Source organism: Passer montanus, unplaced genomic scaffold, assembly GCF_014805655.1.
Source record: "Passer montanus isolate IOZ18808 unplaced genomic scaffold, ASM1480565v1 scaffold53, whole genome shotgun sequence".
Classification (NCBI taxonomy): Eukaryota; Metazoa; Chordata; class Aves; order Passeriformes; family Passeridae; genus Passer; species Passer montanus.
The window spans coordinates 2,271,205-2,296,043 of record NW_024370263.1 but is presented as its reverse complement, the minus strand read 5'-3'; the positions used below and the strand labels follow the sequence as shown (position 1 = coordinate 2,296,043).

Below are 24,839 nucleotides of genomic sequence, written 5' to 3'. Positions count from 1 at the left end.
AAAAGCAGTCTTTTAGGAAATGCAAAGATTTTCCTCTCTCTAAATGTTCTTTGATAAGTGTTTAGCATATTGTATAGGCTGGATATAAAATTCTCTCTCTGGCAGATGAATACAAAATAACTTCTGTGATTTCTAATTCAGGCAGTTCACTGTGATCTGCTTTTCTTTGTGTGCCATCACAGCACTGTCTCTCCCTTCCCTCCTACTTCTCATACCATGCTTCCCCTCGTGGGCACAGGGATTAGAGCAGCAGCAGGGTACAAAGCTGGAGGTCCCTCCTGTGTGCCTCAGGCTGAAGTACCTTGCCAGAAGCACAATCAGATGAGCCTCTGAAGTGAGAATTGAACCACAGTCACACCACATCTCCACGTTTATCCGCACTGTAAACTTTGGTGTGTGGGGGATGCCTGGTCTTGGCTCTGGCAGGGTGGCAGTGGCACCTCAGAGCCATGGTCAGAGGTGTCACAGAGCACATTGAAGGAGTGTTTGGAAGGCCTGGGGTTGTAACATGTGGGCTGCAAACTCTTTGTGGCAGGTGCTGTTCACTGTTCCCTATGTGTGACACACTGGGATCTGATCTGCAGTTTGAAGAGTGGAGTAAGACCATCCTAGTCAAAAAGAGTAGCAACAGGATAGTTTTAACACCCCTTCCACAAACCATGACTCTTGGGAAACTGGTTTGAATATACATGGAAAGATCATGAAACCTTGTAAATCCCATTCTTCTGGAGGCAAAAATTCCCATCCCTTCAGCATGCTGTCTACTTTTCTCTGCATCCCACAAAACCACAAATGCTTGCATGGAATCGGCTTCGGCAGAAATTAAGTTCTAATAACTGGCACGAAGTTTCAGTGAGGGATACTCAGGAAGAAAGAAAGTCTGGAGGAGTTTTGTGAAGCTGGCAGAGGTGATGGTTTGAGCGGGAGCAGCACTCCTGTAAGTTCTGTGCATTTCTGTGAGGTCTTTTCCTGTTGTTCCTGGCTGACTGCACTCAGTTTGTTCATTCCTGGTCAGTGGGCATCTTTCCTTCTGCTGTCTGCAGCCATCACCTGTAGGAATAACAGTGTCTTGTGTGGAAGCTGTTCTGTAGCTTTTCAAGCCAGTTACAGATGTTCAGACCTTGTGTAGTTTGATATCTTACCAGACTGGTTTTGCAGTGTTTCTAAGCACAACACTCTCTGTTTATCCAACAGAATAGAGTCAGGGAATTCAAGAAGGAGCACATTCAAGCATTGCATGACATGCAGCTCGTTCATCACGTGTTGTGGTTATCTTGTCAGGTCCGAGTTCTAATCTCAGTGAACATCAGATGCACTGGTGACCTTTGCCATGTCAATTGAACTCATTGTATCAGCAGACAGGAGTGTGGCTATGGAAATTAATTGCATTAAGAGTCTCTGTGTTAAGGTCTGGCATATCTACTGCCCTTGGCTCTTTTTGCCCTCCTCTCCACTTACCCTTCTCATTCCAAGATATTTGAGTTTTAGAAGGGATTTGTTTGGGAAGGAAATATGAGACTTCCCCAGTATTCTAAGCTGAACCCATATTCTGTTGTTGAATGCTCTATAAATGACCAAGGGGAGGGTAAACACATGCAACTCATGGTGCCTCTGCCCTCTCTGACTGGAATTGGGAAAGAGTGGAAGATGGGTGCAGCTGAGGTGAGTGTCCTCCTGAACAAATGCTATAAAACAGAATTCAAAATCAGATCTCTCTGTACATACTATGGATTACCTCTGCTGAGTGCTAACCAAGCAAATCAGGCTTTTGCAGCACTGATGTGATAAGTTTGGGCCTGTGATTTGGCAAGGCAAGATTTGACACTAAATCGGAGCTGGGAATTCTGCCTCAGTTCCCTCCTCTGCTGGGGGCTCCTCAGGTGCCACTGGGCACATTTGACTCTTTCCTGCCTCAGTTTCTACACCACACAAGGATGGCATTAACAGTAGTGGTTGGAGGCTGGTTTTGGGGACTGTCCTGTGCCACCTGGGAATAGCTATTGGCTGAAAACAGCCATTTCCACAGCTGATTTGGAGGTACTTGATACACTCTTGGTTTCAGCCAATGAAATGGCACATGTCATAAAAGCAGGAATGAACTCTTGACATTTCTGGAATATGTTAATTTGTGTCCTTTAGCCAAAGACGATGGAAGGGAGCACTGCAAATGACCTAGTTTTGTGGTTGTGCTGCCATCACCTGCTTTTAACTAATCCCCTTATAGTTAGGTTTTATATCAAGGACACAAAAGATCCAACTTGAAACCTGCCTGACCCATTGAGAGTGGGGAATTGGCTTGAGGTGCCCTTTTACCTTGATTATTACTGGACTTTAAAGCCCTTCCTGCTGTCTTTTGAGTTCAATAAGTAACCCAATAGCTTTAAGAAACTAAACAGAGGGTGTCTTAATTTCTTTTGCATCATGAGAATAGTGGAAGGCCATGCTTTTATTTATATAAGGGAAATAACTTTTTCTGTCAATTTAATAGACAATCTTGGAAAACCTGCTGCAGGTTATTGGTGAGATTTTCTCATTATTTTCTTTTCTAAATTGTAGTTGCCATTTTTATCACAAAGAAAGAAAGAAATCTTTTAAATATAGTTGCAGGTAGCAGTGTCACTCAAGCTCTCAAGGACCTCACTGGGGGGGTAGTAGAGTCTTTCAGCAGTAAGATTTTGCCTTTGCTTCCAGAAAGGTGTATTTTATATCCAGTGTAATTAACATGAGAGCTATCCCAGGGTAGAAATAATTCACTCTATGACATAACTGAAATGTCTTGTCTGTGCTGTCTGGTTTTGTTTTTAACCTTGGGCTTAAAAGGAACCAAAAATCTTTCGTTGTAAAAGAGCACATCATCTGCAAAATATTATAAGCCATTTATCTTTATGCACAAATGCCACCTAGCAGTGCAGCTCCACTTCTGCATCATTAAATACATGCACAGACCATACTCATTTTGCCCCTAACTAATAACAGTCTCCCCTAGAAACGCTGGGTATTCCAAACAGCCCTAGAAGAGGCAAAAGCTGGTGCTCAGCAGGCAGAGAGGCTGCTGCCCTCCCTGAGGCTGTGCTCAGGGCTGCTGTGCAGCTGGAGCCAGAGGTCTGGGATTCAGTGTCGGGCTGCAGGGAGCTGCCTGGGTGGGGTCACAGTCCTGCCTTGGAACTGTGTGTTTGTCAGCCCCTTTCCTGCCTGCTGTGGTTTGTCCAGGCAGCGTTTGAGGGTCAGAGCTGTGGGTGCCTGTGTTGCAGCTGGTTTGGGTTTCAGTCTCAGGTGAGCCAGAGGTCCCAGGCAGGTGTTGTGCTGGTGGCCGCAGCACCAACAGGAATGTGGCTGGCTGGGTACCACGGGCACCATCGTCCCCTGCTGCTTGAGGCCCTTGTGACAAGGAGAAAATTGACCAAACCAGCAAATAGCCTCTTTGGAGAGTGAGAGTTGTCTGACAGCCCTCCATGTAAGTGCTGCTGTCCTTGTAGGTAAGAGCCTTGGTAAGTTGTTCCAGCTGAAGGCTTGCTCCAGTAATTACTCCTGCCAGACAAGCACTCATTCACTGGGAAAGGAAGTTTCTTCAGCATTGGGTAGATGCCAAGTTAAACTTCCACTAAGATTTCTTATATTTGCAGCCACAATTGATTACTTTTCTCATTATTTGATCTTGATATAGAGACATACAGACTGAGCCGTGTTTGTATTAACCCCCAAAGATTTTTTCCTTTAGGACCATCCATCACAGTTGCATGCAAACTGTTCTGCTCTGGCACTCGTAGCTGATATTAGCTGGGTTGTTTTTAGAATTGCTACATGTGACAATTGGTATGGATTTGCCTAAAGAGCTGCAGTGTTCCCAGCTAACCAAAAAAGCAATAGTGGTTTGTTAGATGTGCAGGAAAATGCATGCAAACAGCCCTGGAGAGTGTGGGGTATGGTTGTGCATAAACCTAATTGTTGGAAAAGATTTTACGAGTTGACTCCAAAGTATTCACCAGTAACTAATTTTATATATGCAAGAAAAATTCTGAGGGAGGGGGAAAACCCCACCCTTTTTCACCACTGATTTTTCAGGAAATTTGATGTTAAAACTTTTAAGAGAGAAGAGACTCTTGGATGTGAAAAATACCAGAGTCAATTTCCATTCAGTTTTCATTATTTCTGATGTAACACTTTACCCAACAACTGGTTTTATTGTTTTCTACTCAGTGGTTTTAAATCAGTGGTCTGCAGATTCCTGGGGTTCTTGGACAGCTTGGGATGCCTGAAAGTTGTCTTAAGAAAAGCAGGTCTGTTGTTAGTGTGCTTGAGTTTGTTGTCCAAGAGTCTGCTCCACCCCAGGAAAACATTTTGTATGTGCACAGAGCTCAAAGATTGGAAATAACTGTGAGAGTAAAAATGCTCTGAGGCTGTTTCCCTAGAGAGAAGCTTCTAATGAAACCTCTTGTTTCTGTTTTTGGTTATTATTTCCAATTTGTTAGACCTTGTCATTCTTGGTTAAATCTCAGTTGATGGAGGGCTGGAGTGAGAACTTCCACCCTTTTTCCTTTCCTCCTCCCGCCTTTCCAAGCAGGTAATTTGCCTCCTCATCATTCCTGTGTTTACTTTAGGTGAACTGCCTGGTCAAGCCCTCCAAAGTGTCAGAACACATAATTGTGTTCAGCTGTTTGACATACTTATGTAGATAGCAGGATATTGTTATTAACCTTGTTCTATACAAAGCTGAATTCCGTGAGTACTTTGGGGTATAGAGTATGTGGAGAGAGGGTAAAGTTTAACATAATTTCTCAAAAATAGAGGTAAATTCCACTGCCCTTCATTTCACTGGTCTGTAGCTTTATTTCTGGGCAGTTTATATTTAGGAGGTTTATAATTAAATCCCAACTTTTTTTTTGTAATGCATGAAGGCAGTGGCCAAATGTGTGTTCGGCAGTTTATATTTAGGAGGTTTATAATTAAATCCCAACTTTTTTTTTGTATGAAGGCAGTGGCCAAATCTGTGTTCAGTATGCAGAAGGTGGGAATTCAGATGCTGTTACCAGTGTTGTTGCTGCTCAGGCTCCCCTGTGGAAGCTGTCCCTTTCCAGCAGCTCTGGAGCTACAACAGGACAGAGGTGCAGGTGTAGCATGCCAGGGCTGGGGACTGGCACCCAGTCACTCCTTGGCTGCAGACCTATGCGTAAGAGCTGGGTCACACCTTTCCTTCTGTCTGGCACCCTTGTTCTTGTGCCAGCTGGTGAGAGGGTTAACAGGGAGCCCTCCTCCCACAGCCACATAATTCTAGGGCTTTGCTCTTGTCTCTTCTTTGCTTTGGGAGCTTTTCTCCAGGGGCACTTGGCTGGAGAATTGCCTGTCTGGTGTCAGAGGCAGGTGCAAGCCAGTGGCACAGAGCTTGCATGGGCAGAGCAAGACAATTGTGTCTTCCACTGAGAGCAGGAGTCTGGAAAAGGTTTCTTGTGTACATCTATGTATCCTCTGATCAAAAGGCTTTCAAACTGCTACTACAAAGGGACTGTTATCTTGCTGGTGAAAAATTACAAGTATTTGCAATCAGTTTGCATCAATCTCTTTGGGGTATTGTGCTGTGCTGATTTAGTAACGTGATAACTTCTGGCACTGCTGCAAAAAGACAAAATAATCCTCACCATCAGCCTGCAACAATTCGGTATTTTTGGTACCCACTAGAACATCAGTCTTAGAAACAGGACTGCTAAGACTCCCTGGATCTTGTTTAATAAAATCATGTAGTGAGGGCATCATGATTATAAATCACACTTGGAAATTGGCCTGCAGAGTACTTGCTGGGTTATGTGGTGTCGTGTGTTCCTGGCTCCTTTTTAATTTCCGAAAAGAAGGCATATAGCAGCAGCTGGAGCTAGAGGTGGAATTCATTTAGCTGCTTCGAGAAAGCCACTGCCAGCAAAAACCCAGCAGCTCGACAGTCTTTGGTCGTAGAGAGAGGAAAGGGATCCAAGTGACTGGAGCTGGTGTAATGAGAAGGAAAAGAACCAAATGATTTGGCAGCATGTGAAAGAGGTAAGGATGTGGTAGAGAAAGGAGCAGGAGGAGCTGAAATGAAGAGCAGGAGTAAACAATGTAATTTAACTTATTCAAAAGGGACAGAGTGCTTATTAAAGCTCTGAGAGATGATAAATTAGTGCTTTGCTGCTATTGTTATTTCAGATAGAGTTGTCATATGGTAATGCTGCAGCAGTGAAGGCTGGAGGCTCACAGATTCATGGAGGGGAATGGAAAGTGGGATATTTGGTTACATGATGGAGAGTTGGAGTCGATGAGGCAAAATGTGCAAGCCTGGTTCTGGAGAGCATCCTTACATGTGCGTGCTGTTCCCAGGAAGGCGCCGTCGCGTCCTGAGGAGGGATGGTTCAAAGTGTGTGTCCTGCTGCTGTGAAGACGTGTCCCACGCTGACAGCTTTTACCTTGCTCAGGAGGAGCTGTTGAAGCCCTGCTCTGGCTTATGAAACCCTGCCTGAAATAGCCCCAGAGCCCTCACCTGGAAGTGCTCTCTGCCTGTTACTCCTGTGGCAGCACACAGAGTATCAGGAGATCATTTGAGGTTGTGGAGTTTTCCCCTAAGGAATACTGGGCTGGGGGAGGGAATCGCAAAATGATTCTTATCTTACATTACACAGAATCTCTTGCATTACTTACTGTGGCATATTGTTTCCTCCCACAGAGTTCTGCTCAATCGCTTTCAGGAAGAGGCTACTCCGTAAGTCATTTTACAGCTAATTCTTTCACTTCTGTTGATGTTGATTGCAGAGGTTTACACTACCTATTGCACAGCCACTGACATGGAAGAAATGCAGAACAGAAACAGGGTGAGAGCACAGGGCTGTCATGCACCTGGCAGGGGACAGCCCTGACATGTGGGAGTGCATTAAGAGCCTGGGCACTTCTTAATTTAATATTATACTTATAGGGAGGAGTTTTTTGGTCAGTTTATGCTGTATTTCAGCTAGATAGTCACCTCTGGAGAATTACAAGTCCTGAGTGGGGAGTTTTCAACACCAGCAGGAGATTATTCCCTCCTCTCCTCTCTCCCCCATACTCGTTTTCATTTGTGTATTAAATACAAGAATCAAATACACAATTACTCCCATTTTACAAAGAATTGCAGCCCTCACCATTGTGGCCAACGAGAAAGTCAATATTCTCTTATTTACAAGCCTCTGAGTTACAAAACAAGCTCGCTTGTTTTCAGGGGAGGGTGTTGCTGATGTTTCCTTCACAGGAGTGCCACAATGTTCGAGGGTGGTGTTCAGGGTCAGGACACGTCTGCCTGTGTGTGCAATGTACCAGACATGTTTAATTGTCCTTTTCTGTTCATATGTACCTTATTTGTATGTGCAATAATGACATTTCTTCATATAGAGGTGGGTTAATTGGTTTGTTTTGGGTACATTTTCTGCTCAGCTGTCCAAAAAGGCAGGCACAGACATCACTGAGTAGAGTAATACAGAAATAGGAGAGGGTGTGAGAGGCTTAGCAAAGTCAACATGAAAATTCCTGGAATCACATTATATCTGACTCTCAAAACAAATGTATGGTGGTGAGATATGATACCCTGGTTGTTCAGACAGCAAGTCATGTGGAGTGCAAAGGTTCTAGATGAAGGTATATGCAAATCTGAACGTGGATGTCTCAGTTCAGCAAACAACTCCTGCCTGCACTGATTGACAGTAATTGCTGCTTTCACAACCTCTACCTTGATAAAGTTTTGCCTTCTAGGTGAGTGGTCCCAAACTGTTTCCTACCAAGTGCTAAAGCTGCTCATTCTCTCTAGAACCGGAACAAGGGTGGATTTTATGTACTTCAGGAAGTTGATGTGGAGGCCTGGAACACATTTCTTTTACTGTAATCACCAGAATTATTTACTTTCAATAATTTATGTTGTAAGTTTAGGATGATGGAACTTGCTGAGCTTCTACCCTTTGCACAAAGAGAAAAAATTGCCAGGCAGTGCAGAATTTATGGTCTAGTTTCATAGCAACACTGTCCCATGCTATCGTGCATATTATCAGAAATTCATAATACAAGATTAAGTACATTTTCATCATAAAACCATTACAAAATAACATATGACTCGAAAAGCCTCACAGTTTTAATGAAATAATGTCACAAATTTTTAGACAGTAGTTACATGTTTACTAAGTATCCTCCAGTATCCCAGGTGAGTATCATTGCTTAATTCATTGAGGGATGAGGAATATTTGCTACAGGACCCATTAAGTGCTGCTTTCCGTACATTTGGAGAATCAGATTCACCTAGGCTTGTAAAGGCAGATGCTTTATCTTCTATTTGTCTGTAAAATGCCATGCATGCCCATGGCACCACATAAATAATAATGAATCATCTTCACAGATTTTATGACTGAGGGCCTGGTTTGGGAACTAAACAATTTCCCAGTGGCTATAACATAGGTTGCAAAATCATAATGGAAAAAGGCCAAAGAATTCTTCTCAGAGTCTCAAGGCCAATAAATCATAGGACTGTTTTCTTCCATTGCTGGCTATTCAGAAATTTACTTTTGTTTCTCTGAGAAATGATTTTGAGAAAATTACCAGCTCCTTCTCTGTGCATGTGTGGGGACAAAGTTCTCTTATTTTGCCAACCCATAACTTCTCAAGGGAGGTAAGGGCTTTCTGCATGCCAGGGCAGTATTTTGAGATCATGAGTAGTGTGAAGTGGTGTTGCTTTTCTTTATGGATTGTCATTTTCCCTGTTAAACTGCCTTCTGCCCCACCACGAGCCAGCTCTTGAGGCTGACTGTTTCCCCCAAGACTCTGACACTGCTCTAAATTGATTTAGCAAAAGTCAGAGACTGCCACTTCCATTGGCCCAAACTCCCATGGGAAGCTGATTCTCTCAGGTGGCACAGAGATGTTCAAACCACCAGATCCAGACAACTGGCCCCACAGCAGGAGTTGTCCATAGCATCTATAACAGTTCTCATTTTCTCACGAAAACAGCTGTCTGTGAAACATTAAGTCACTGTTTTGGCTCTGGCCCTGTTCCCCAGACATGGTGAAAGCAGTGGTAGCAGGAGGCACGGTGGAGACACTGCTGTGCTGGGTGTTCCTCCTGATAGCTGTGCTGACGGCTTGTGTTGTGGAAGACTTGTGGAATGATGATCTGTATCGTTACTCGGTGAAGTTCTTGTACTGGGTTCCATCAGCAGCTGTTTAAATACCACAAACCATTTTGTGCATGCTCAGTTTTAATTACCTCGTTCTGAATCCGCACTCTTCTCCGTTCACTTGCGTCAGCTGTCCTTGCAGAGATGTTTGATTTCAGAAACGTTTGTAGGAAATGCACATTTTAAGGAAATGAGCGTTTGCCAAGAGAGAACTTAAAACCTACAGTAGGAATCTTGCATGAAAAAATCTCAGTCCAAGGTTTGGCTCATGCAGCTGAGCCATCAAGGCCTGTCCAGGCAGTCAGAGCAGGCTCATTGGTGAAAAACCTCAGCAAATGCCTTGCCCATGAAGTGCAGACTCTAGAGGCAGGAAGAAAAGTAAATGCAAGTGTCTGAATAACTAACTCCTGAGGGCTGGATATTCCAACTTCCTTGACTTCAGGCTTCCCATGGAACATTAGGTGCATAAATAAGGAGCATGCTTGAAATAGCTGTGAAATTTTGGTCTCATTGAAGTTACATCTGATGAACTCCACTTGCACCTAGATTTAATTTGAGCCTCGAAACCAGCAGTAACAGTGACCTGGCACATAGTTTGAGTCTCCTGTACATACCACGGACAAAATCTCTTAAAACACTCCCAAAATTAATTTTCAAATGGCGTTTACTTTTACTGGGATAGGTCGAGACATTTCTATGTCTGTACTGCTGCTGCAAGCTCTTTCTCTCCTCAGCAGCATGTGTTTCATATCCTTATCTCATTAAATGTATACTTCCGCTGTGCTGAGAAATAGAACACGAGTTTGTTTATGGAGGTTAATATCTCATTCCCTCTATGACTTGATGGTTACATTTGTGTGATAAACTACTCCAGCCATTTGTCACATTTCCTGCATGCACAAATGAGATTAGTGATCTTAGTCAGAGAGGTCTGTATGTCTTCTGAGCAGACAAAACAGATTCTCTTTTTGGTTACAGGATGAGAGACCTGTCTACCTGAAAATGCACTGATTTGTTAAAAAGTACACAGAGAATCAGAAATTAGAGTTAGAACTAGTTGAGGTTTCTGTACATCACTGATACATATCCACCCTGTGGATGTTTGTCAAGTTTTTTTTCTGATAGTTAACTTAGAACCAAACAGAGTTATAAAGGAGTTACAATGAATATAATATAATACATACAGTTTGTTATTAATGGCTAAAAAGTTGCAGTTGTTTATAAGGTTGAGCACACTGTAGAAACAAACCCAAGCTGCAGCTGAATTTGACTCAGTTTTGTAGAGAGGATGGAAAAGGATAGAGCTGGGGAATATGTGGTAGCTTAAAAAAATAAACAAAAAACCTCTTCCAATAAATTATGTAGTTTATTTATAGAGCATCTGTGCAGCTGTTCGTCTTCTGAACTGGAAGGGGCTAAAATATGGGAGTGAATGAAAGAATAAACTTGAAAGCATATGGCAAATGGATAGCCAGTGAGCCAACCTGTCTGAGTGTGCCTTGGAACAAAAGTACAGGAGGATGAGACGTCTTTGTTTGGTTTTATTTGTTCTTGAAAGGGTTGGGTTTTTTTTTTAAATAAAAACAGTAACATACACTTGGCTACAGCAGCAGCTGATTTTTATTCTGAGCTTCTGTAAAATATCAAAGTCTTTGTAGCCTAGTCAAATCCCTGGCAGCTGATCAAATTCTGTTGATTTTACATCTTCCTTGTTGAGCACAGGAAACCAGTGTCTCAGATAACTCAGGCTGGAGCTCGTGGATAGAGAGAAATGTGCAGAACACCATAAGGCTTGCAGAGACTCTTGGGTCATCCAGAGTCACATCAGTGCTATCTGCAACCTTCATTCCTCTGCTTGGTGATGTAGCATGAGAACAGTTATCTCATCCCCTGGGTGAAGCTGAACCTGAGGTGACTCAGGCAAGGGCTGGGTGGGCTTTGAGCACCCTGAGCCCACTGCACTGTCTGCCTGGACTCCAGTCTGCCCCTTCCTGGCTGTTCTATCAAATGATCTTGTTCATTTTTGGAACTGGCTTTCCTGGCTTTGCTGGCAAAGATCTTTACAGCCATCCAGGACTCCTCTCCTGTGCTGTGTGCTCAGTGTTGCTGTACAGTGGGGCTGTTGCCCAACAGAGCTGCCCACAAGCACCCTGCCCCTGTCAGATCTCTTTGGCTCATGCCCATGAGTGCACTTGCTGGGACAGCCAGTTCTGAGCTGCATTCCCCTGGTATGTAGCACAGAGATAGTGCCAAGCTCAACAACCTCAGCAGGAGGGAGGACAGGTACAAATGGCTGCAAATGCTGGGAAGTCATCAGCAGAGGAACTGCTGACTCTGCAGGTTTATATCCCCTGTAAAGCTCTTTCCATGGCCTCTCTCAGTTTTGTGCCAGCTCAGTGCAGCTCTGTGAAGCCCTGAAGCAGATGGTGCCTGCTAAGGAGGCTGCTCTCAGGCCAGAAGTCCTGGGTGTGAGCCTGGGCAGGTTTGTGCCTTCGGTGCAGTGGTTACAGGAGCTCACTGAAGATCCCACCAGCAGCACTCCCCAGTCCACTCTGTGCTTCAAGGATGTTCTTGTGCTGTTAGGTTGGAATCAAATTATCACTTGGAAAAGTACCTTCAACAGCATCTTTTCTGTACAGACCTTGAGTCAGTACCATTTCCCACATGGATCCCAGGGATGATTGTATACCTTGACATCTTCGAGATGGAGAAACTGATGTCCCAAGAAGGATAAATTTTTACATAAAGATAAAAAAATTATTGCAATGAAGCATGCCATACTTCTGTTTGGGAACTCCTGAGCGTGCTTCCCTCATGGTGTGGAAGCATGCTCGGTGACCAGAGGCACATTGGAATTGTGACAAACAGGGTTTTTTCCACCTGCAGCTCTGTCACACACTAATGAAAAATATCTTCTGTAGGTGGGTAACATATCTTGGTTGGGCTGGAAAATTCATTGTATTTTAGGATCTCTGATAAATTAGCATTTTTCTGTGCCAAAAATCAATATTGGAAACAGGACTCTTGTTATGACTCTCAAACTCCTTGAGCTGGAGCCAAACGTAAATGATAAAACTGAATTTAATATGTATTTCCTACAGTAGTGTGCCTGTGGGCTGGCAATGTGAGCAAGACTTTCTGGACAAGATTTATGAATAAAGGAGTATTAATTCCAAAATAAGTATCAATCTTCTTTTGCCATGATGCCAAGCATAAAAGAGGAACTCTAATTGTCTTTTTCTTGTGGACAAGAAAAAGAATGGCAGATAGATCCCCTTCAGGTGGAACAATACTCTGTCTTCTTTGAAGGAAGAGAAAAGGAAAAGGGACTATAAAAAAGTGATGTGGCCTGCAAGTGCAATGACAGCACAAAGGACTTAAAAAGATAGAAAAATAATAATATGGAATAGAAATGTAAAGTATTTTGAAAGAAGTTTTCCCTGTAAGATACCAGGAGTTTTAGAGAGCCAGGAATAAAATGGTGGATGTCAGTCCAAAGCATTTAACTTCTGCTGGTTTTCTTTTCCCATGTTCCTAAATAGCCTCACTTCACAAAACTGTCCCCATGCTTGAATTCACCTGGACAAGCTGAGTTCACTGAATAAATAGAGATTTGTTTGCTCTTAGTGCTGTGTGGGATGGAGCCAGGTTGCTGTAAGCCAGCTGAGGAGCTGGACCCTTGGCTCCAGGGACTGTCCGTAAGCCATGAGCTCAAATTGAGCTGAGTAATTAGTACACATATTATTCCAGATCCGTGGGAGCTCTTTTGAGGGTTTTTGAAACGTCCCATGAAAAGCTTAAGCAGAAGTACAAACATAAATAAACTACATACTTCAGCTTTACAAATATTGAAGTCCATGAACTTCCTTACAACACATTTTCCTTTAGAAGTTCCCTTTTCTGAAAGTCTGTTTCTTCTTAGATGACCTCTGCTTTTAATTAGGATGAAAAGTCCCATGGATTTTCACTCATCTCCACAGCCATAAGCAAGCACAAAGGGCCCTCTCTGTCTGAGTTTCCCCCTGCCTGAGCAGTGGCCTTGGCAGAGGGGCTGCCTCAGAGGCTCAGCAGTGGTGCCCCTTTGTCCCTGTGGCCGGAGCAGGACGGGCTGATCCTGATTTCCATAAACCCCCCAGCTGCAGGAGGCACAGCCAGCTGACACCGGGAGCCCCTCGAGGGACAGGACATATGACTTGTGTGTGATTTTTGCCCGTGTTTTTAATCTCCCTGCTGCTGCCCTGTGCTCGGGGCACCGGGGGGGAGCAGACCTCTAATCTGACTAGAAAGCCGCTATTGTTAAACAGACGCATCCCCCGAAATTCCCAGTGCTCCTTGGCTTTTGGGCTGGGATAACCTCGCTGTCACCGGCCTTGCACGCTAAAATGAAAAGTTGTCCTAAATCCATCTTGAATTCACCAGCCTGGAAAGGATTACATCCTGCTGAAGAGGGAAAGGCAGAGGATTTTGAGAATATCTGGTCTTTATTTCTGGACCTTTTTGATTAAGACTGTCCTGAAGCAGTTGTGTCATATACGTGCTGGAGCTTTCTTTGTGTAGCAGGGCAGGGTATTTGCTTGTCTGTCTCAGCTGTTTTCACATTGTTGTTTGCTCTCATGACTCTCTTTCCTTAGAATCCATTGCCTTGTTTTAACTCTCTTTCCTTTCCCTTTACCAAAGCCGACAAAAAGATGATTAAAGCAGACAGCTGATTAGGATCAGGGCTCCTTACCTAACTACCACAGTGAGCAGGGGTTAAGTGTGGGGCCTCTTGGGGGATTTGCTTTTGATTTTTGTTTCATTCTCTGATAGTCTTGTGCAGTGAGAATGGGCAGTTCTGGTGTTTTATAATTAGAGAGAGGGTTAAAGTAGTCCATTTCTGAGGGCTGCCCATGCACTGGTGCTTGTTGTGCTGGGTGCTCTGGTGGGTTCCTCAGAGGAAACTCGCAGGGGTGGGTGGAAAAGGGGTTCACACTCTCTTGTTTTATCTCAAATTTCACTGCACCCAAAACCATGGCATGTATGGGGAGTAACAGAGGAAATAATAGTGCCACTGAAGGATGTAATTCTAGAAATAAAAGATGAACATGTTTTGTTGCCCTTGATAGTTGGTGAACAAGAAAGATCAAGGAAAAGGGATCGATTGCATCAACTTTGTGGGTGTTATTGGCATTAGAGAACACTGCCTGTCATCTTGAAGAATCATAAATATTTAATTGTGCAGCTCAGTGGAATACCCTGATTGCTATCAGTCCCAAAATGGTTTTCCCTACGTTAAACTGTATTGAAATAAAATAGTCCAGAGAGGGTAAGTTCTTTGGGTGATGGTAAAACTAGTCACTGTACATCCAGAGAGAAGGGAAGGGTTCCTGTAAGTTGGTGGGTTTTACTCAATTTCACCACTTGTATTTGTTCCTTGTCACCTTTTTTTTTTTAATTGGGATTTGTTATTATAGGCGAGAGAGCTCTTTCGTTTCTTTCCTGTCCTAACAGAAGGCAAAAATGCAACTTTAATTTAGCAAAACAACAGATGCAACCCTAAGTCAGCTCTCACACCAAAGAAAACTTTTGATAACATGCTGAAGGTGTGGGGGCTCTGCTGTGAAAGCTGCAAATGGGTGGAAATCTGCTGTAGGCTGAGGTTTCTCTCCTCACTTCGTGTTTCAGCCTGGATGCAATCGAGCTGGCTGCTAAAATGTGAATATACTGGGCCATGTGGTTCCTCTGCAGTGGCAAGGCAGCTCTCCTCCATTCCTTGTGGGGTGAGAGAACAGAGGGGCTCCGTGCTGGTGTGCCTGTGCAGGTGGCTCAGGCAGGAGCCTGGGCTTCTGGGCTGCCTTTCTGCTGCAACAGCAGAAGAGTTGGTGAAGAGCAACTTTTTAATTTGCAGTGCTTGCATGGCTGGAAGAGGAGCATTCAGATGGAAACCCTGTGAGATGTTTTCTACATAGGGTCAGTGTTTTCACTTCCTGCTGCCTCAGCATTTCAGCATCACAGTTACTCATGGTCAACACAAGCCTCAGTCATCATGATCTGCTGGCCACCTTTTAGAAGGTGTTTTTCCTCTTCTTTATAGCAAATAAATAAATGGAACTGTAAGAGCCTTCCTGTATGATGCAGAAGGACCAGCTGCAGTTCTAGAAAGCCAGAGAATGCAGGGCAAGGGCAGAAATGTCAATGAATCCATTGTAACTTGGGTGTGAGATAGGTATTACACTGGGGTGAGAGGTCTTTGCAATACCATTTGGCAAGTAGTAAGGCCAAATACTGTCTGATTGTTCACTGTGTCTTTGTTTTATTAAATACCTCCAGGGAGGCAATGGTCTAATTCTGAAATTCAAGCACTGCTGTATCCTAAATTTGTTTTAAAATCCTTCAATCAATGATACTTAGTTTCATGAAGAAATTTTTAAGTTCCAGTTCAGAATACCTTGTGTTTCAGCATAGTTTTCAGGTGATTGTAGCTGTTCTCTCTTTTCTAAGCTCGTCACAGGTCAGAAACTCAAAGGCATTGAGGTTGAGTAAAACAATTGTTCATCACTCTGAGCTCTGCTTTGTTTTTGTGGGAATTGTCTGCTCCTGTAGCACCTTCTGTTGCATTACTTGTTATAAAGTTTGGTTTACTAACCTGCTCTAGGAACAGATACAACCACCAAAGCTGCTTTTTAATTAGCCCTGTGGCCCATCCGGTGTGGATGTGCTGACGTCCTGGCTGTACAATGTACTTCCAATGAAAGGGAACAGTCTGCCATAGAGTCTTGTGACCTTGAGGTCAGTTTTGTGCTCAAAATTGCTTTTGATTATGGAGTTAGTATGTGTTTCAAAAATATAATAAAAAATCCAGCAAGCACTAGCGATCCATACACAGTGCTGCTGAGTTACACGCTCAAGTGGTATCACATCTAGATTTTAATGGAATTAACAGTTTTATTTATAGATACTTTCCAGATGCCATTCTTCTGGTTGTGAATATTTAGAGGTTTGCAAGCAGAACGATGGAAAAATGGCAGACAGTTACATTACTGTGGACGTGGCTGCAGTGGTTTCTACAGGAATGCAGCCTGATTCATACCTTTACTGTCTGCATTTCATCTCTGTGCTATATGATGGATAAGACTTTGTGTGTCTGAACACTTACAGCCTAGATGTGTAGTATTATCCTGAGGAATTTTCTTGTCTGATTAATTCACCACATGTGTTCACCAGCAAGCCTCAGGACACTGGCAGTTTTTTGGGAAGATGTTAGATGTAGCTGCTGGGTGCTTACAAACCACAGTTCAGTTTTTTTAGACTGGTACTTTATCTGTAAACAATAAGAAATTTTGGAGTTGATTAAGAAGCTATTGTGTGGTTCTTGGGTTTTCTGGACATGGGGTTGAAATGGTTCATGCTGCCCTTGAAATCAGCTAATCAAAGCAGGACAATTTTTGGACATCCTGTAACAATTAGAGTGCTGTAGATGAGGGATGGTACAGACTGTATAGTGTGTGCTTTGAACTCATGCAGCAGCATTCTCAGACCAGTTGGTAATCACCAAAGGAAAAAATTGTTGCATTTGAGTTGGGTAAAGTATAGATGTGTTTTACTGGATTGATGAAATTCTGCCATCACCTGCAGGGTAGCAGCAGCATTGAACAGCTGAGAAGCTAAACTTAGTGGGATATTTGTAATGAACCAAAGATTCAAAATTTTATCTCAAAAATCACTTGTCTAAAAGGCTTTCTCTGCAAGCATTCCTTATAGCAAAATATGAGCAGGTGTTGACACAAGCAAGGTTATAAGGCTCGTGACCAAAGTTAGATCAAACCAGGTCGCAGAACACGTTTTCCCCATGTATTCATATCTCTTCCAAAGCTGCTTAATAGCATCTAGTAGCATCCTGGTTTAAGAGAAAACGATTCCAGTCACAAAGATTAGGATGTCAAAGTGGAGATGCCCGAGGCTACAGAGCACTGTGTAACTGGCAGGCATCGAGCTGTAACGGGTGCAGGGTGCTCACAGCCTTTGCCTAAGTATCCTTCCTTTCCTCTAAAGACTTGTTCTCTGAGGAGCCCTAATTCAGTTCATTTCTAGAAAGCTGGGGAAGAGGGCAGGAGAGAATAATAAATGGTCCCTTGAAAACAAGAGGCAGCAATAGACGCCACACGACGACCCAAACAGCCTATTTAACTGCAGCCAGTTTCCTGCTGAAGATTCATTTCGAAGAGATTGCGAGAGCACTCGAACAGGAAGCTGCAGCTTCACCAAACGGTTTCAGTATCACTGTGTTATCTGTGGTCATTCCCCTCCACAGCTTGCGGCTGGCTTCTGGTTAGCAGAGACAGACACTTTGAGCTGAGCTGGCATCAGTTCCCACCTACTTAATCAGTTAAGTTGTGAGCCCTGTGGTTAGCTCGAATCCTCTGGTCGTCTTGTGGATTGCCAGTGACAGGAAGGGGGAGATGCATTGAGTGGTTCCGGCAGGAATAGCTTGGTTATCTGATGGTCACCCCAGAAACTGATAAAATTATGTGAGCTCTTTTCTGAGAAGACATCAAAAAAGCAGAAACTGTTGTCTCTAACCACCTGAAGAGTTTACAACGTCAAGGGAAATTTTGCTTATCTTGAAAGCCTCAAAACTGTTAACCCGCCTTCACCACTGCAGACCACAGCACTGCCTCAGACTCGCAGTGCACAGAGTGAAGTGCAGACCGTCATGTGCAGAGCTGTAAATTCTTACTGAGGAAACATTATCGTTCAGATCTTCCAAAACTACTTTGGCACTTCAAATTCAGAGGTGAACAACTTGAAACATACGAGAGAACCGGGCTTTTCTGAGGAAGTGTGCTCTGTATTTTTAGAAAACTTGGCCTCCTTGAGTCTGTCATGTTGTCAGGAGTTTGGGCATGCAAAGTGATGAATCACTTTTCAAAGTGTAGCCTGTTTGATGAGCCTGGATTGATCTGAAGCCAAAGTGATTGTGACTGTGACAAGGGCTTGCAAAGGTTAAACAGAGAAGGTGGTCATATCCCCGGGATGACTTAGGGGACTCGGTTTGTTTTTGACATGTGTTTGCTGAGCAGACTTCAGCATCAGAATGGATTTCAGAGAGAAACCTTAAGTAAATGAGATTTTAAATTAGTACTTTCAAAGAGGCCTTGGGCGGCTTCCTCTGAGCTTCAGTGCCTGAGTGTCTCTAGCCTTAAAATGGCGTAGTGATACTCAGGTCTTTTCTTGAGGTGTGTAGATGGGAGAGTGTTTTACTGAGCATTAGGTGACGTAGCCTGGAAGATGCACCTAATTTTCTTATATTGTGCCTAGAATATAAGGGGCTGCTTGTGCCATGTCCCTGTCTGATCACCCCTCTCTTCAAACCAAGCCACTAAGCTTCTGTCCCAGGCCACTGCTTGCAACCAAGCTCCCCATGCTGCAGGTGCCTGTCCTGGTAGTGGCTGTGCTCCTGCAGATGCTGCTGAGCAAGCATGGGAAAGGCATTGCCTCCTGCTGGAGCAAGGGGCTGGGATGTTTTTTCCATGGGGGAGAGGCTCCTGTGGCTGGTCCGGAGCCTTCATGCCCATCGCACCAGCCCTGGGCGTTCTGGCCCCTTCCTCACTGCTGGCCATGGAATAAAAGCAAAAGTGGGCTTGGCAGCCAGGCTCCATCAGCACAGCCTCACCCTGTTCCTGCACATCTCAAAACTTCACACTGAATTCACACAATACAATGTGTGATTTATAGCTGTAACCGTCACCATGATGAAACCCTGCTCGTCTGCTGCTTTTGTCCAGGTTTTGAAATCAAGGCTGGGTGTTTGTAAGGGTGTGTGTCCATACAGGAGGCATGAGAGATGCTTTAGTCTGCTGATGTTGTTTGGCTCAGCCTCTGTCAACGACAGCCACAGCAATCAGTGCATTTTGGACTCAAAGCTATTTCCTTTCCTGCTGCAGATTATGTCTGGTATGCATAACATGTTAATTTAACAAAGCAGTTCTTTTGATACAGCTTTAATTTTTTAACAACAGCTCGAAGGCAATGATGTACAGATTATATAGTGTCAGTTTCCCAATTAAAGTTTTACAGGAAAATACTCTGGTTTTGCTTTAAGCCTGTTTTGAATTCTTCCTTCTGGCACTTGTGCAAATGGAAACTGCGCTATTGCAAAGCATCCATTTGAAACCTTGAAATATTTATTGAGGCTGCATTGAATACTGAAGCAGGAATCTTCCTGTAGGCTTGTTGATGTCTGTCATATGCATTTATTTTGTAATTAAATGTCTGGAAGCTTGTGTGTGTGCCTGAGTGGTTGGTTTCTTGTGTTTTATTTTTTGCAGGTTTTGTTGTTGTTACACTGGTTTTTCTGATAAATGCTTTTAACTCACCACTTTTAAGAGTTCTATGAAAAATTATCCACAGCCAGACTACATCTTTGATGTATAGCAATGAACCTCCTACTAATTGTTGTGCAGAACACTGAGGAGGTGGCTAAACCGCTGCCCTTCCTAGAACACCAGACCTTGTGAAGCTCATTGGTGCAGCAGAATGTGCCTGTTTGAAGGCTGGGGGATGGAGAGCACCTGAAGGCACTAGCTGAGAAGATTTCATTCTTGAAACATGTGGTTCACAAACTGAACTATCTCATTATTTTTTCCTTCCCCCTTTTTTCTCTTCTTCCTTGCCCTTTCTCTTGGATAGTATCAGGTCAGTGTTCTTTCCTGTTTATATAGGCTGGCAGCAACAGCGACTGACGGTATCTGAAATTGCCCCTAGAGTGGGTTCCAAGGTTTGGGATGGTGTGAACCTCAGAGGGCAAGGCACTGGCATTAGACAGACCAGGAATATCAGCTCTGGTGACAGCAGACCATGCCGCTGTGAAGCTGCACAACCATGTGCTCCTTGGCATTTCCCTTGGCCCTGGTGGCTCTCTCCAAGTACTCCCCACTGCTCATCCAGACCCGAGACATATCCCTGCTCCAGGAGTCTTGCTCTCTGGAGACTGTGTGATCTCAAGAGCTAGAGTATCAGACACCTAATTCAGATTAGTTTGCAGCCTGGAGTGGCATGAGTTATTGCCCAGATTTGCAAGGCAGCAGGGTAGTATGAAGGTCTCTGTGGTTGCATTCCAATCCAGCTGCTTTTAAAGGATAGGGAGCATGATCCCTGAACCTGTGCCCACCCAATGGGCTTGGAGCTGGGGCAGGCAGCTTCTCTGCCCTTGGAATGTGCTGAGAGTCTGAAGAATTCCCTGCTGCCAGAGTGCCAAGGAAGCCACCTGGCCCACTTTGAAACCAAATGCTGCGTCTCATGTGTTTATCACTTCCCTTGTTTTCGTTCTTTTTCTGTTTCCAGCTAATCTCTTTGGATTAGTCCTACTGCTGGATAATTATGACTTTCATATCTACATCTATTTCTCAAGCTTGGCTGTATTATTTTTGGGCAGCTATTTAAGACTTTGTTTATTTTAAAAAAATATATTGTGTCTGTATTTGCATATTTGCATTTCAGAGCTCACAAACAATGGTACTTCTCACAGTACATCATTCTTCAAATATTTTTCTTAACAAGTAGAACTTTTTCAGGCATGCCAGAATCAGCTTCATTATATGAATTCTATTCATGGATCCTATTTAGAGCATTTGTAGGGAGGGAATTAAATGGGCTGTTCTCATACATACATATATCTGGTCACATGTGAGAAGGAAGGGTAAGAATTAGTTGATATTTCCAGGAAATTACAATAGTTACTGAGAAGAAAGACCCTTCCTTTTTTTTTCCCCTTTCCTTTTTTTCCTTCCTTTCTGGAAATAAAGTACACATTTATGTGGGAAATAAAAGCCAAAGCCTTCATTATCAACCCCAAAAGAAATTGATTCTGCAGCAGTGCTTTAGTTCAGTGACTTTATTTGTGTAAAGGCCAATGAATGATGTAAAGATAATGGTTTTATCTGAAGGATGTTAGCACAAGCTGACATGTACCTTCTGCAGCACTGATGGGCTGCACCTGGTTGGTGCAGAGAGCACAAGTGTGGGCAGAATGGTCTGTCAGGATTCATCCCTCACCTCAGGGGGTTTTAAATCATCTTGGGGAAAGGGGGAAGTAGCAGCTCAGCCCAGGGATTTTGGAAAGTGTTTCTGTTGAGTTCCTCAGTTGAATGATGGCCAATGAGCTGTTGGGTTGGCAGAATCAATGTGATAGTTGGCTTTTGGAACTGAATAATGAAATTTGCAAATGTAAAAGGAAAAATGCAAATGTAAAGGAAAATGTAAAGGAAATCAGTTCCTCAAAAGTTTCCAGTACTGCTGCAGAGAAATTATCAAAATAATGGAAGTTGTTTTAGGCAGTGCAGCTTGAATGAAGAGGATGTGTTCAAACATGCACGAACAGCAACGCAAGTGAACTTTAGATTGATCTGGTGTTTAGAAAGGAGGAGTTTGGCGTGATTTTAACTAGAGTGTTAGCATGGTTCCCATCTTGTTGGGCCAAAGTGCTCTGACACGCTGCCTCAGTGACTTGTGCTTGTGTTTCTGTTCAGGTGGTTGGGTTACCCATGGAAACAGGCTCATGGGGAGATCCAAGGGGAAGGCAGGTTCTCCAAGGAGAGACAACAATTAGAAGGACCATTTCACAATAATTTTCATCAATGCTATACTGGACAGCCAGGGAAAGAGAGCAGAAGATGGTTGTGTGGAGGGATTGAGTAATGTGAAAACGTGCAGCATCAAAGCTGCTTTGGGGACTGCCTGGCAGCTCTGAGGTGTGGGGCCCACAGGATGATCATCATGAGGTGTGTGAATGGTTCAGCCTCTGCATAGCACATTTGGCACTACCAACTGGTCTATCTAGTTGGGGGGAAAAGGAAAGGGATTTTAGAGTTTTTTTCCCTTTGTTTTACTTGAGAAATGGAGGGTGAAAGAAAGATCCTCAGTAGGACTAGTTTCTGCTTCACATCACGGACGGTTTACACCTGATCTGACCAAAATCTTATCTCTCATCTGTCTGCCTTGAGCAAACATCCTTGTGGGTATTCTGTTCAGGTAGCTCTTTACCTCACTGGCCTTGGACAATGAGTGGGAGAACAGTAGGATTTTCATCTCTGTCAATGACAGCAGTAGAAAATTGCAGGAATCCCAAGAAAACATAATCTGGAGAAGGGAGTGGGTCTTTGTCAGCTCAGCAGGACCACAGCGTGGCTGTGACTTGTGGCTTTACTGAGTGTGGTGTTTTTCACTCCCCAGTACCTTCTAAAGTTGATTGATTTTGTCAGAATTTGCTTTAAAAGGAATGAATTCTAATCAGTGGTTGTGAAACTTAAGGCAAACATGTCATTGAAAATAAGCTTACAGTGGTTTGATCAAGATCCCATGATTTGAGGTTTCCAGACATTTAAATGTGTTCAATTGCTGTGAAGCTGGAAGCACAGGTAGGAAAGCACTCATAATTAAAGTTGCATGGTGAGGAGCCAGATTAAGAACTTCCTGGAGCCTTGCTGATGGCATTTTCTGATTCCAGACTCATAGTGATGTGTTTATAATATTTATTTGGGTTTCAGTTTGGGTAAAGTCTGTTGCCATTTTACCCAAACCTCTTTTATAATAGTAGGTTTCTCTCATAACTCACTTGGAGTCTTGCTGGTGGTTTTCAACCTCTTCCAATTTGCAAACAACCTAAGAAAATCACCACTAAAGTTGCAGAGCCCTATATTTTGAATGGAAAGCCATCTTGACCACAGGCTTGCTTTTCTTAGCTACCTTTTTACAGCTCATTTAAGAAGCACTCAGCAAAGCTGGAGGTCTCATGTCCCAGGGCTGAAAACCAGTAGCTTAAAGCAGTGGGGCCCTGTTTTTGGTTCCTGGCTCTGCTGTATCGTAAATACAGACTGTGCAAACCATGTTTTACAGAAATTTTGTTCAATAAAAGTTTGTCTTCAGAGTCAGTGCAGACGCTGTCTACCGCAGTGGATTTTCTTCCTTCTGACTGGAGTTGGGGTTGGATTTGTTTGGATATTGTGGTGCCTTCTGACGCCTATTTAATTTTGCTGGAGTGGTATTTTTGTGACACCATGGTGCTGTGAGAGTTGTAAATTATTCTTTTACTCAAGTAGACTTTGTAATTTGGTGGGAAAAATTGCTTTCCAGCAAAACTCAGCCTGAAAGTTAACATGTTCATTAGTCACTGCAGTGGCCCACAGTAGTACAACTTGCGGATTATTTTACAATATGTACTTTTCTGGTTGCTTGCACAAATGTAATACAAAAGTTGCTTTTATATTAATCTTTAAAGTTTCGGCCTTGAATGCTTGTAATTTCTGCATCCTGAATATTAACCAACAAAGGAAGCGAGGTTTTGTGTTCAAAGCCAGGAGGAGGAGACAGGAGGTCTGTGCTGTATTCCCAGTGCTCCCGTAATCTTGCTCTGGGATCTGGGGCGTGCTGTTTGCTGAGCCTCAGTTGAGCTCATGCGTGGGGCAGGGAGACCTTCTGGGTGTGTTCACTGGCCCAGTTGTGTGGAAGCTTTGATGGGATTGCTGGTGGAAAAATGTCATATTGTGTTCAGCGCACAGGAATCTGCGGGTTTAGAAATTACCCCAACAGTTCCAAGTGGCATTTCTTCCACTTCTGGCCAGGGCTGGCATCTGCCATGAACACCCCCATCTTCACTGCTGTTTTCCCCCTTGTACGTTTTCCACACAGGAGCTTGAGCTGGGCTTTCAGAGTCAGTACAACCACGGAAGATGGTTTATCCTTCAGTTCTGTGTGCTGTCCTCCAGTATCCTGGTGTGCAAGGGTGCCTCTCCCCAGAAAGTTCCTGCAGAAGCCTGGCACATTGTGTTACAGCCGGCCCCTTGTTAACTCTGAATTTCCCTAGTTCCTTTGCCTTTCCAGGTTTGAGTTAGACGGCTTGATGTTACTTCAGAGCCGTCCTTTTGATGGCTGGAAACGATAATAGCCTGTGTCATCTGCCCTTTAGAGGGAAGGGTTATGCCTCGTCCTTTATTCCTCGTCTCTCCTGACAAAACCCGTCCCACAATGCGCCCGGGCCGCTCGCAGGTGTTCCCGCCGCTCTGCCCTCTCACATGCACCGCAAATTAGTAACAGAAGCTAATGGCCCAGCATGCGGCCATCAAAGGGCTGACAATTCCAGCCTTTGCAAAGGGCCCTTTATGTCAGAGCCCCCCACGAGAGCTGTCCGGCTGAAAAGGCCGTTTGTGTGTCCCTGTGTGCGGGCCGCTGCCGCGCCCCGCCGGCCGCGGGCCTCACGCTGCGCCCCGGGCCTGTTGCTGCTGGCAACAGATAAAAATCGCTGTTGGCCACAGCGGGGCCCGCAGCACATCAATCATCCGCCCAGATAAAGGCCTCGGGCCTTTGGCCCCATCCCTCGCTTGTTCCTAAATAATTTCCACTGGCTGAGCATGCTATGGTGTAGGCTGGGTAATTCAGTCCAGAAAACTTCATTTCACTAAAAGTGCTTTGATTCTTTTTTTTCTTCTTTTTTTTTTCTTCTTTTTTTTTTTTTTAAAGACTGTTTTTGTTCAAATAGATGTTTGTTTCGAAAGGGGGAATTTAACTGATGAAAGGGATGCCGTGAAAGTTCAGAGTGAGAATAATAAATAGGACTGTGTGGTTAAATGTAAAGTACAACCAAGCAGGAGCAAAAAGAATTAGCATTTACCAGGAGTAACAAAGCACCTTCGCACTTCATGAGACACCTTTCAGCTT

The 24,839-nt window shown here is 43.8% G+C and overlaps 1 protein-coding gene across 21 annotated transcripts in view; it reads left to right on the top strand.

Moving 5' to 3' along the window:
• FBRSL1 (fibrosin like 1) overlaps nt 1-24,839 on the top strand; it is a 501,797-nt gene that overhangs the window by 224,403 nt on the left and 252,555 nt on the right. For 19 of the 21 annotated variants that reach the window (XM_039724325.1, XM_039724314.1, XM_039724315.1 and 16 more), the window contains one exon: nt 6,686-6,721. The exons of the other annotated variants lie outside the window; for them this stretch is intronic. In XM_039724325.1, coding sequence (XP_039580259.1) covers nt 6,686-6,721 — 36 coding nt within the window. The remainder of the gene's footprint in view (nt 1-6,685; nt 6,722-24,839) is intronic. 21 annotated transcript variants of the gene reach the window in all.